At 28.0% G+C, this 14,644-nt stretch overlaps 1 protein-coding gene across 2 annotated transcripts in view; it reads left to right on the forward strand.

The window, feature by feature from the left end:
• LOC136971115 (piggyBac transposable element-derived protein 4-like) overlaps positions 1 to 14,644 on the forward strand; it is a 47,288-nt gene that overhangs the window by 8,603 nt on the left and 24,041 nt on the right. For both annotated transcript variants that reach the window (XM_067265592.1, XM_067265591.1), the window contains exon 4: positions 13,168 to 13,317. In XM_067265592.1, coding sequence (XP_067121693.1) covers positions 13,168 to 13,317 — 150 coding nt within the window. The remainder of the gene's footprint in view (positions 1 to 13,167; positions 13,318 to 14,644) is intronic.

Below are 14,644 nucleotides of genomic sequence, written 5' to 3' on the forward strand. Positions count from 1 at the left end.
CCACAGTCTCTATTGAAACTATATTTTAAGTAATTGATGTGTATTGTGGTATATTTAATTACGATAAAGTACCAACAACTGCTGTATGACATTGTGCTATATAATGGCTATAATAATAATAAATTACTAATAAATTTGACTCAAGAGGGAGGCATTAGGTGCCATCTCATATTAAATTTAGTAATTATAATTTAATTAAATAATTTTAGATTAGACTGGAAGAAAAGAATCGGAAATGTATCGGGTTTTTGTTGGGTTGTTTATATTTGTATTTAATTGTGATTAAATACTGTATATCAGGGATGCAGTAAGTGTCTTCTCGAAGACCTGCATGTGGCTTGCAAATCGCAGTTAATAACTTAATATTTTCTATTTAATTTTTATATTTATTATGTTTAATGTTTTGATTTTTAACCTAGTTTATACATAATGAATCATTGGTGAAGAGCAGAAAGAGGCACAAAAATTGTGTTGACAGTAATGTTCTTTTGGTGAATTTTTCTGTTGTGCAAGTAGTAATTTAATTCTAAGATGTCAAACTTTTCTTCTAGTAAAATATATTTGTCACTAATCTTTCAAGATAAGAAAGAGACAGACTTAAACACAGCAGCTATAGAGTACACTTTCTAATTTTATTCTTATAATTAATTTTGAAATTTGATAGAATCATAAGAATATTTCAGGATAAGGAAATGTTTTTATACTAATGTTAAGCAAAGGATTTAATTAGTTGATTGAATTATATAACATAGCAAATAAACTGCCCAGAAGTCTAGAGAGTAACTTGTAAATTAATGTGAACTCAAGGAAAGCAGTTTATTGGTCTTGTTATGTATCTCAAAGAACTTGCAATTATTTTTGCAGTAATTGAATAATGTTAAAGTGTGTGTAAAATTATTTATATATATAATTCTATTTCAAGTTTGTTGTTTAGCTTATTTATTTTGGTGGTTAAAGAATTACGTGTAAAAATTTGTGTGTTTTATTGGCCCCTGGTAGAAAATGACTTAAATCTAACAGTCCTCAATATATTTTGTGTTGGTTTATTGCATTACTGACCAGTTGTTTAATATTTTAATTGCAAATGTTTTCAACCAGATTAATGGGCCATTATTTAGGCATCAAACAACAGGTAAGTTGAAGTCAGAACAAAATAAATGATACAAAAGCAAGGATGTAACTAGAAATTTCTGAGTGTGGATCACCCATCTCTCTGATAGCTTGTATAGATGTAGTATAGGTAGGTAGATTATGTAAAATAACACAACCAAGATCACTAGCAACATGTTATTATACAAAGAACTGCCATATTGGTAAGGCAACTCATTGCATGTCATATGCAAATCAGTAATATGTATGACAGTGCTCAATAAAAAAATAAATAAATGGCAGAATTAGAACAGATATTAAATTTTATTCCTCTATACCTCATTGCTGTTCATGTAGCCTAGTATTTCAGTCTGATCTGTTTTCTGTTTCATCCAGTGGTCAACTGTTTTATTCCTCTTTTGCATATTTAGTTTTAAATTTGTGGGGCAGTAGTGGAATGGAAGAGTATTAGTGTGGAAAATGCCGACCCTTTTCATCCTTTGTGTTTACATCCCTGAAAAGAATGAATATTTAAAAATCAAATATGTATTGTTAAAAGCATGATGACGACAACCCATTAATTGTATTGAAAATAGTTTGCAATTGAAATATTGGTTCACGGTTAATGATATGAATTTTTCTTATACAGAAACCGCTAAATTCAAAATGTAAAGAAAACATATTTATATGATATGAAAGGAGATATTGTTACCATTTAAAAATCTATCAAACTTTTTAAAAATTTAAGTTAAAATATGTGATATCTTTTCTCATAAAAATTATCTGATTTCATAAATATTTTGATACAGAATCAAACTAATGCATTTTTTAGTTAATAATATAATAATACTTATTTGTATTATTATATTATACTTACTTAATAATATAATAATTGAACTTATTTGGAATTTAAATTTCAATTTAATTTAAATACTTCCTTTGTTAAAGAAGTCTCATCTTAAAATTATTCATTTGATAACTAATGTATAACTTCTTTTAATCAATACATTGTATCAAGCTTGTATACAAGATTTTGTAATGACTTGTGAAAACACAAAATAATCAATACTTTTTGTAGAGATTGTTACGTTCGTCGTTCTCTTATAGGCCTAATTACTTTCCGTAGCAGAACAACACTGCTTCTATTAGAATTTATTATTTAATTTTAATAATAAAATTTTACTATGTGATTGTTATTATCATTTATGTGGTAAAATTAAATTTTTATTTTTAGCTGGACATAGATTTTTTTTAAAGAAATGTTTATCCTACTTTCTCTTTTATGTTTAAGGTGGTGCCACTTGCTGGGCAAACATTTGGCCAATACTAAGTAGTGTGGATAATTTACTCTTGACTAATATACAGTATCTGCTGTTTCCCATTCTATGTCAGTTTATTGTGCTGAATAAAAGGGGGTGACTAGATAATTATTCGGTACTGAATACGTACCTGCCTTTACATAGATTTAAATTTTAAACTGTAGAAAGTTGCAAAACCCAACAATGTTTAAATGACTTCAAGATGATGTTATGATGCAGTGTTCAACATTACAAGTGATATTTTGAAGAGTCCGAAATATCGGTGTAGGTTCTATCGCAGATTGTACCTTTACTGATGAGGGATCGGCGAGAATTCTGATCCAAAATGCATTTAAATAAAATATCTGAGAATTAATTTTCTTTTAAGTAATTATTGAACTCAGGTGAGCGTCAAATTCGAAGGACACATTTGTCCAAAAAACACCTTTTAAGTGGTTATAAAAGTGACTGATTATATCTGGCAAATATTGCTAATTTTAGCTTTAAAATGTTTGTTGTTAGTATTAAGAGATGAACTATTCACTGTTAGTTCAGGTTCGATAAGAGATGTACACTTATACCATCTTTTTAAAATGGAAATAATTATTTAATACTTAGCTATCTAATTAAAAAATTTTGTAAAGGATAAATATATATTGCCATTTTTCTAGAAATGTCCACAAATATTGTTTTATTAATTTTTAATAATGTAATTTACATTATAAAAATTGTGTCAATACTTTAATATTAATTATGTATTTAAAATTGTGTTTCTATGATTATTGTACATCATTGTAAAAGTGGAAAAATGAAATAATTATTTCAGAGGAATAATAATGAATTAATTCAGTCAAACCATCTTAAAATATCGTGTTACATGTTTCATTTCTTTTTTACAGTTGTTTCCATCAAATTAGTCATGTTATGAACAAAAATCACCTTCTTAATCTTAGAACACATTTATTAAATTGCTAGGATTAAGAAGGTGATTTTTATCTGTAGTAACAAATTTTCCTAGTTTAATATCACCATTTTGCAAATTAGTTCTTTTAAAAACTTTTATTTTTATTGCAGTTTTGATGTCATTTTACATCTTACATAGATGTTATTTATATAAATTTTAATCAATTAATTAATTGATTTTGGTTGTTATTTATATTTAAGAAAAAAATTAGCTATTTTAATGAGTTCCTTGTCAAAATTAAGGGATGCTGTAATTTAACTCAATTTCCATTTCATTCTAATTTTATTTAAGAAGTTTCTTTCAACAAAGTTAAATCATGAGTAGAAATTTCTATATTATTTTGAATGTACTACTCTTTTGATGAATCTTGCCTTGGGTGCAAATTAGTGCTCTTGTATAAATATTAATTAATAGTAGGAAAGGACCATGAGGCATACTTTTCATAGTTGTTATATTTATTCTTAGTGTAAAACTTTTTGAGAATAAAATTCACAAACAACAAAAAGTGACTATAAAATGAAACTTTTAAGGTAGTTATGTATACAATTCTTTGAAATATTTTTAAAACCTGTTAGAACCTGTTAGTTTCTGAAATTGCAAGTGCTATTTTTCAAAATATTTTCAGATGCCTTTTAAAAATATCACCTTGTGATCTATAGAGTTCATGAAACAGACTACTATGTATTCATGAATGTGGCTATAAGTTGTCTTACTGTCATAGTTTGCTTTTAAGACAAGTGAGGACATCTTTAGAAACAAGTTTTATATTTTGAATTCTTAAGTCACCCAAGAGATGTTGTATTTTCGGAAAGTTGCCTGATGCTTGCCACAAACAAGTGGCTAGGACGGCAGAGACAGGACAACAACAATTTTAAAGACTTCAAGCACAGGCAATTAGACAAGTAATATTGAGACAGAAAGAGACACCAGAACAAAGACTAGCCAGACAATGGGCTGATGCAACTAGACAAGCTTCACAATGATGGCAAAAACATATACAACACGAAACAAGATTCCAAATGATGCAAACAAACTTAAGATCATAGCCATTTAATTAATAACTTATCAAACAATAAATAAATATCAAACAATGGGATCGGTTATTATAAATGTTAAAAACATTGGAATTAAGATGCTTTCAGTTATGACCCTGAATACTGTATAACCATGCATTGTCCTTCCATTTTCTGTTTACTCTAACCTAGTGAATGGCTAGGAAAAGAGATTTGGTTGTTTTTTCTTTCTGCCGGGCAAAATGTATCCTTCTGCGGTTTCTCATTCTTGTAACATGACTGGTCAAAAACTTAGTGAAAATAAGTAAACATCGAAGAAGTTTTACATTGAGATTAAAATATTTATTTACCTGAACAATTAATTAAATTCATGTAATCGATTTCCAACTAAATTCTTTACTTATATTGCTAATGTCAGTCACACTAACTGTGAAAAATGAACAAGAAGGTGGTGCATATTGTTATTCAACCAATCATTGAAAACGTAGTTAATAAATACAAAAACATATATATATATTTATTTATTTATTTCATATATATATATATATAATATATATATATAATATAATATATTTAATATATATAATCTACATAATATATATAATATATATATATATATTATATATCTACAGTATATATATATATATAAATATCCTTTTTTTTATTTGTAAGTTTCATTCCTTTAATTTAACCACTGACAATTAAATAATTTAGAAACACATCATTGTTTCTTACAAATTTAAAGTTTTATAGGGAACTATTTCTTGAGGAATAAGTGCCTGAGGTTAGAAGCTTTGTGAGAGAGAAATGATTGTTATAATGTACTCTGTTCATTCAGACAGTTTTTTTTTTATGATATTTACTTTTTAAATATAAAATCAGTAATTTTACAAAAATATAAAAGTATTTAAAAAATTCTTGTGTGTTGATATTAACCAATGGGAAAAATATGTTAAAAGTTTATTTGCTTTTTAACCTAGACAGTGCTATTCTGTCTACTAGAGTTTTCTAACATTCATAAAAAATAAATCCTTAATTTAAGAGACTCCAATTTAATGGACTTCAGATTTTAACAGATAAACATTTCTGTCCTAAAGGAAAAATTTAAACATGTATTTGCTAATAGTGCATGCTTAAAAATTGGACTAATGAGTCAATGAATGTAAATTACTCAACGTACTGGTACATTTTATTATTTTATTATTATTATTTAATTCGTACTTATACATTATAACAACATTTACCACATCTTGAACATTTTACATTAGTTACCAATATGTTTTTAAAACATTCAATTTAATGGACTTTCCTCAGTAGTGGACACTCCTTCTCTAATTAGTCTGTTTAAATCAAGAGTTTACTGTAATTACAAACATTCATAATTATTAATCTATTTTTATTAAACTTTAACTAGTTTTATTGGAATGATAAATGGCTAAACATATTTTGTAGTTTGAAGTGGAAATTTCAGCAAATCATGTTTATTTTTTCAGCATTATTAAATTAGTATTTATTTATATGTTGCAACTATTTATAAAAGTTTGATAACAATGAGTATTCCAAAAGGAATGGAATGAAGACAGTTTTTGAAAATGTTTTGTTCTATTCCTTTTTCTGTATTTACCTGAAGATGATGGTTGTGTATTATCATTGAAAGCACTTGTAATTACACTTTTAAACCCATTATTGTCTTTATTTTCATGTGCTTTAAAACCAAAAAGACAGTTTCTATTCCTATTTATTTATTTGGTATTTACTCAATATATTGCATTTTGACTATTTCAAAATTTATTGCGCTGCAATTTGAAAAAAACTGTAGACCTGTAAATTTTCATTGTTGTATGTCTATCTGTCTTTTCTTAATCTCGACAACAGAGTTAGACAGATGAAAGACGACACCAGATATGAAAATCTTAGGGGCAGGAGGCCCTGATTGATTATATATGAACCTCTGATGCAAATTGCAAGTCACATTATTTCAATTCAAAACTTTTCCCCTGAAAGGAATTAGATAGATGATTGGCATGACTCCATTGCTAATGGAGAAGTATGATGTACAGGGGCAAGCCACTACTAATTTGAGATAAAGAGCATATATTTTAAATGAAATAAATTAAAAATATGATTAAAAATTACAGCCTGGAATTGTGACATGTCGCAATAAATAATTGCTTGTTTTTAATAATCATAATTTTTAATAAGCTTCTTAAACAGGAGTGAAGTGTAAATTTAAAGAGTTCCAGCCCATTCTAGCAATAATTTTTTATTTATCTAGTGTTTTCAGCTAACTTAGCCTTAACTAATCTTCATGATCTCCAAGTTAGCCAAAAATGTTAGATAAATAAAAAAAAATTGTTGCTGAAACAGGTTGGAACTCTTTAAATAATAGTTAAATTTCAGTGATAAGATAAAAAAAATTGTTTTTTCTTCTATATATAAACTGTAAGGCCGCGACTCCACTAGCCATAAAAGAGCCGTAAAACCCCTCACCGTAAAAGCTTTTAATCATGTGACCATGATATTTTACGCCAGAGCAGGTCGTAAAACCAACGTAAAAGCGAGTTGAACACTGCTCAACTCGCTTTTACGTTGGTTTTACGATCTGCTCAGGCGTAAAATATCATGGTCACGTGATTAAAAGCTTTTACGGCCCTTTTACGGCTAGTGGAGTCGCGGCCTAAAACACTTTTTACATCAGTTATCCAACTGGAACTGCTGTAGGCTCACAAAACACTAAACATTTTACATCTTTTTCAGCAAGTAAAGTGTTTGGTGTAATAATCTATTGTATTACATAACATACTCTATGAACTGATTACCAGTGATCAGTTCATAGAGTACGTTATTTAACACACCCTGGTGTTGTATGATGATGTTATTTACTATTGTATTAAATTATATTATTTCATTTACTGTATGTTATATTGTTAACAAGTCCATGTTTTAATGCTGATTAATAGTTTTCAAGACTAGTTATGTCTCATCTTCAGATCAAATACTTTATTAAATGAAATCCAGATTTCAAATATCATTTAATAAAGTTTTGATCAGAAGTTGTAATTTGAATGATTGAGTTGGATTAACTTTTGGGCTAAAACTTGGCTAATTTATTACATATATATTATGTAATTTGGACTAAAGGTATGAAATTACGCCGCCATCTTGTACTAAATTTATTAATTTCAGAAGTATATTAATTTGGTTAAAGTCAAATGATTGCCAGATTATATCGGGCTACATTAATGCTTAGAATCAGAGAAAATTCATCATTTAAATGTTTGATTACTAAGCAATACTTGAAACTAGATTTAATTAGGTACAAATAATGAAATGATACCAGCAATAGCCGAGACGTTCTCTAAAGCATGGAGAACATCTCAGCTATTACTGGTATTACTAATTAGTCTTTAAAGTACAACTATAATTTAAGTCTTATCTTTAAAAAATATTTGGTTTAGTCATTGTTAATGTCGGCACTTTTGTTGTTTAAAGTGATGTTTGAATTTTTATATATATGTTGAACTGCTTTTTAATCTGATGATGACAATTTAAAAAAAAATGTCAAAAACATTTGGTTTTGTTATTATTTAGTATAGTGTATTATTTGCTGGATATTACTGGTATCATTTTGTTATTTGTATTTAAGTACTGTAAGCTGTTGGTAACATTTATGATGTCTATGATCATTATTATTATTTTTGTTTTTATATAATCAATAATGAATTAAAGCAAATCCATTCTATCAAATATTCCAATAAAGCAGGAAATGCATTTAGATACTATTGGATAGAGTTAAATTTAAATCACTTTCAGTGATATATATTAGTGCATATATGCTTGCAGTGGTAGAAATCATTGGAAGTAATTTAAATTTAAAATGTCTATTTCAATGTTGTGATGTATACCGTGTGTAGTTTTTTTTTTCTGTGGATGTACCTCCATTGACTGCTATATGTGTCTCCAACAATATCTAAGTTTGAAACTCCATATACAGTGATGCCTTGTACTTTGAATTTAATTATTCTCGGGACGCTGTCGCTGTTTGAACTCTGAATTGTTTGAATTCAAAATCAAGTTTTTCCAATAGAAATAACGGGAAATAAATTATCTATTTCCAAACTAAGTTTATCAAAATGGGTAGTTGTAAACTGTACCCATTTCGATAAACAGCAAATGCACAGAATTTAAGATAGGGCATTTAACTGTGTTATTTTTAAGTCAGCATTTCTTAACTTGTGGTCTGCAATGATGGGACAGGTAGTCTCCACAGACAGACTTAAATTAATAAAGATTAAAACTTTGTTTAATGATGATTCACTTTTTATAGTTTGCTTCCAATTTAATTATGTTTCCATATGTATTCAAAACATTCTTTTAGATTTATAATGTTATAAATGGCTTAGTACAGGGATGGCAAACCTTTTTGAGTCCGCATGCCATATTGTAAGCATACTTAGCTTTAAAGATGTTAATGTGTGCCAAGTCTTAGACTTCTAATAATGATATTTAAAGAAATTAAACGAATAGCCTTTAATTCGAATAAATGTTAAAAATCTGATTGAAAAAAGGATGATCAGGTGATAAACAGAAAGGATGATTGAAAAAAACAGAAATCATATGAAACATTACATGCCAGATGATTTCTCTTACGTGCCACTTTGGGTACGTGTGCCATATGTTTGCCACCCCTGGCTTAGTACATCCCAAATGTTGGTCATTGGCTTAAAAAATAAATTAGGCCTTCATAACTTAGTGGTTTGTAGAATTTTTTCAGACATTTTACAGGTCCATGGGCTTAAAAGGTTGTTAAATGCTTCCTTAAATAGTAAAATATGTAAATACTGTATAATAAAATAAAAATTTCATTTACTTGTTTCAAACCTTCAACTTCGGCATCTTAAATATGGCTGCCAGACCCACCAAACATCACAAACCATGAAAGTGGTGTATAAGTTACTTTGTAATAGCAATTATTGAAGTTAAAATCTTCTTTTTAGTCTTTGTTTTCTCACACTTTTTGGATGCCATTGTTAATAGATAGGGGTTGTCATATTTAACCAAACACACCAAAAATAAAGCAAAAGAGACTGAAAACACACAAGTGAAATGTGAAATGCAAGAGATGCTTTTGCCGTGAGAGTGAGAAATGACTTGGGTACAAAACAGATGGTATTTATGTAGTAAGCATGTTTTCTTCACTGTATGCACAGTTTAAATATAGAAGCATCGTTTGAACTCTGGATAGAATTTTTCTCAAAATTTAGCTTTTGAACTCAGACATTTGAAGTTGGAATTATTTGGAGTATGTGCTTGCATGTGTGTCTGTATACGTATACAGTAATCTCTCCATTTATATGAATAATTGGTTCCATGAAAACAATATGTAAATGGAGCCATTGGATCACTAAAATCATAACTCCATTTTAATGCTTAATAACACAAGACTTGTAAGTGATAGAATAATAAACTTTCAGAATTTGTAATTTATTTTATTCTTATTGATGTAATTGTACAATTATTTTGTTTTTATAATAAAAGGTTATATGAATTTTGACAGATGTGTTAAACTGCTTGCTTTTCCCAAACTATAAGAGATAGATTGAGTTATTGCATATGAAATATTGTATCATATGTTGCATTCCCATTATACTATATTTAAGACAGAGAAAAAAAATACAAGCATCTTAATAAAAACACTCATTTCAAGCTAAATGTTTAGACATATTTACGTCTTGGAGCCATGGTTCCACTGTCACATTTTACTGGATTACACGTCTTTACTCACAATTGTAATAAGAATACAGAATAAATTAAATTGTGGAACTCCCGAATTTGTATAATTGCAATGTGTATATTAGTAACCTTACATTAATGTGTTTGCATAAATTTAAAATCTTTAAGGGTTATTGTGGTATCTGGCTAATTATTTAAAAGTTTTTCAACCATGTTAAAGTGAAGTCATGTAAATGGAGAGATTACTGTATATATAACAAGAAATCAATATTGCCAATATAAACTTTATATTTACAATATTGATTCCTTCCTAAATCTGTTTCTTTACCATAGCTGAATTGACCTTAATGTTATCTGGCACAGCCTTATGATGAAATGTAAGAATCTCCAATAAAGCAGGAATGCATTTTTTGAAATTAAAGTGTTTTCATGTTAAATTAAATTATTGTTGTATCTGAATAAAATTACGTTGTAAATTTTAAATCTATATTTGTATACATGCTAAAAAAAATCATTTTTTACAATTTCTTTTCATATTCCTTTTATAGCAATTTAAAATCAATAATACAATTATTGATTGCATATTACAGTGAAAATGTTACTAAAGTAGAACATTTATGAATTATGTAAAAATTTTTAAAAGCAACACTAAAGGAACTTGTATTGAAATATTATAGACTATATTATGAAATTGTTTTATATTTATAATAATGTAATATATGTTAAAAAAATAAACATTTCTTTGTGCATTTCCTTGTTAACTTTTCAGTGTTACTCAAGAAATTCAATGTCAGAATTTATAAATAGCCTATTTTTTTGTAAATAACCTATTTTCCTATTTTTAAGAAGCAGGTTTAGCATAAATCCAGTTTTATTTAAATTTAAAACAATTTCTTCTTGAAAAGTGTATTATTTTTAAAAATATTTTTAATACTTTTAAAAAAGGTATTATAATATCTTAACTGAAATTTTTATTTAATTTCCTTAAATTGAGAAATATTTTCATACTTAGTAATAGTTTATTTTTAAAATAAAAATTTTGTATTATTAGTTTCAAAAATTGATTGTTTTTTCTTAAAGTTGTCTGAAGTTTTTCTTTTTAAACGGAAATAGTTAGATTTAAATAAATATTGCACTTCGTAAATAAAAAAAATATATACCACACATACATATCATCACTTACATTTTCCAGAATGGAGCAGAAAAGAGAGAGGGATCACACACTTAAGCTCATCCAAATCTTATGGTTCACAAGTGGATGAGCATTTGAACCAATCAGGAAAATTTGACCTTTGCTATGAGGAGTCGCAGGTCATCCTCTGACTCTGTGAATAGGGTTGTGTCATCAGCATAATGAAGATTGTTGATGTTTCTGACACCTATCTTTACCTCTATTTTCAGGTATTTAAAGAAGATTTTCGCATGATCATTTCTGAGTAGATGTTGAAAAGACTGACAGAATACATTTTTGTTGGACACCTTTACTGATTTTTAGCCAATCTGTGTAACCATGTGTTGTCATCATTGTGGCTTCTTGATGGGTATATACAGACTTTATGAACTTTACTAAATGTGCTGATACACCAAACTCCTGTAGGACTTTCCACAGCTTATTGTGATCCCCACAATCAAATGCCCTGCTGTAGTCAATGAAGCACATGTGGATGTTCTGGAATTAATCGGCTTTCTCTATGGACCACCTTAAATTTGTAATTTGATCATGCGTGCCTTGTCCACATCAGAAACCTGCTTGAACATCTGGAAGTGCTGATTCAATAATTCGTCTTAACCTTTCTTTTATGATCTTGAGAAGTATCTTGCTTGCAAGTGAGATAAGGGCTATTGTGCAATAATTTTCATAGTCACGGGATAGGGTATAGTATAGTATAGGGATAAAGATTGATTTTTTTCTAATCCTGTGGCCATTGTGCAGATTCCCATATTGCCTTGAAGCCATTATGGGTTTAACAGATATTGGTTGTAGGAACTCTGTTGGGATGTTGTCTATGCCAGGTGTTTCGTTTTTGGATAGTTGTTTCATTGCTTTGATCACTTCTGACTCCAGTATGGGTGGCTCTAAATCTGGATTGCTGTTTCCATGCAATGGTTCAAGCCCATGACTACAAATATATAGTTTTTCTGTATACTCTTTCCACCTGTTTCTGATTCTCTGTTGGTCATTTAGCTCCTTTCCATATTTGTCTGTTTGCCTTTTTGGACCATGAATGGCTTTTTAAACTTTCTGATCTGTTCCTTGTGTGGCTTTTATTAAATTCTAATTCACATTGTTTGCATTGTTCATTTCAGTACGCTTCTTTTTTTTTCCTTGCTGCTTATTGGAACTCGTCCTGTGTTCAGTTGCTTTACTTCTTATCTATTACCAACTGCTTTTGCTGCTCTTCTGTGGTCTGCAATTTAAATGGTTTGCTCCTGGTTTTTTCTGCCATGACTGAGCTCCTCCACAGTGGCTGCACAGAATGTAGTTAATCTGGTTATGATGGAGCCCATTGGGGAAGTCTACATGTAGTGTCTTCATTTAAGCTGCATGTAGAAAGTATTTGTTGGTATGACAACTATATACAATTGAATGTATAATGAATCTTTTAATTAACAATTGACTATTTTATTGCTCATGGAAAGCAATCATTAAAATGTTTCCTTTGCATGAGATTATATCATCTCAATTGTTCTTGATGGATCTGTACTATTTATGTGAATGTTATGGATTTGAAGTGATAATTCTGTAAACTAAGATATAAAAGTAATATCTTGTTTATAGCAATTAAATAAGTTTTAAGTATTTTCTTCTTCTGTTAATATTAAATTTATAATGAAATTAAATAAATATTCTAAACTTTTGTTATATTTAAAAATAGCATTATCACGATAATATATTTTGATGATTAGTATAACAGCACATACATAAAGGGATTGTCGCAATGAATTTTGTGTGTTAATCAAATCTTGCATTAAGCAAAAACGTGTTAAGCAAGGGATAACTATATTTACATTTTAACATGTTAACTTAAAAATTGAATATGAATTATAATAATTCTTTAATTTTCCTCAGGTTCAAGACTATAAAATAGAATCACAGTTTAATCTGGATTTTCTAGAAGGCATCGAATCAGAGCCATCAAATTTACAAAATGGACCAAAAATTCCTGAAATTACTTCAGATTATGAATTTTCAACTATTAAAACTGATGGAAATTTAAATGTAAGTCATTTTTTGTGTGTTAAATTTGTGTTTGTATTTGTTTCAAGTCTTTATTATGTTAATCAATCAATTAAGATTTTATTCACTTAAAGATGATTTAATAAATCATTAACTCAAAGTCTTTTATAGTATTCAGTACTTAAGATAATATATTTCATGATTAATAGTTATGTATACCATATATGTTTTTTGTTCATCTTATTTATTACTATTAGTTTTGTTAATGTATATCAACAAAATTTTCTTATTTTTAATAGTGTTAAATTAAAATTTTAATTGATAAATATTTGTATATTCTTTTTATAAATTCAAATGAATATGAATATATATTGTCATCAGAATAATAACTATTTTATTGAAATATATACTAGAAAAATGATACAATATTACCAAATCACATTTTATCAAATAATAAAATATTGCTAAATTTAGCAATTTATTTGTATTTTTATATATTCGTACTTTTATAATGATGCTTATAACTTTTTCTTTAGGATGAATTATAAAAGTAAGGATATTTAGCTTATTTTAGGATGAGAATGTAGTTTAGAACAAGTGTTAATTAATGTATATTTTCCGTAAACTGTGTTATCTATCGTTTTATATATTCTTTGTTATTTCATTCTATTCAGTTATATGTATAGTTGTTTCCGAGCTGTATATTTGTATGTGAACTGAACTTTTTCAACCTTCCTTTCATGAATTTATTTGCTTACATGAATGTAAATAAGAGAAATTACAAAAAGAATTAATTCTAGTACTGCTTGCTGATGCTTTCATTTCTATTATCATTTATACCAGAGGTCGACAATCTTTCAGCAGTGTTATGCCAAACCTAAGTTATAGTGTTATTCTGGGTGCCGACATGATTCCACCAATTTTGTTACATATAACCAGAACAAGTTTGATAATGTGATAGACTTAAAAAATGTATAATTTTGAAGTTAAGTTGTTAATTGAATTATGATTTTACATGTGAAGTGAATGCACAACACATAGATGGTGACTAGTGGCATAAATGCATGCACTGAAATATAAACATACAAGCAAGAGTTCATTTTTAATTTACTATACTGAACTATGGCTTCCATTTAAATGTGCAATTAATAATTAAAATTTAATTTTTACTGCATTTCTGTTCAATCACAGTGCCACTGAAAATCATCCCATATGCCACAGATTGTTGACCCCTGATTTATAATTTTATTTTAAACAAACATATGTTATAACTACTGTCTGCTTTTTCTGGAGTATTATGAAATTTTCTATAAACTGTAATCTAATGTGCTTTTGGATGTTTCTCATCCATTTTTAGAATAAAAGTGAA

The sequence above is a fragment of the Centruroides vittatus genome, unplaced genomic scaffold, assembly GCF_030686945.1.
Source record: "Centruroides vittatus isolate TY-2023 unplaced genomic scaffold, ASM3068694v2 contig_2328, whole genome shotgun sequence".
In the NCBI taxonomy this organism is placed as follows: Eukaryota; Metazoa; Arthropoda; class Arachnida; order Scorpiones; family Buthidae; genus Centruroides; species Centruroides vittatus.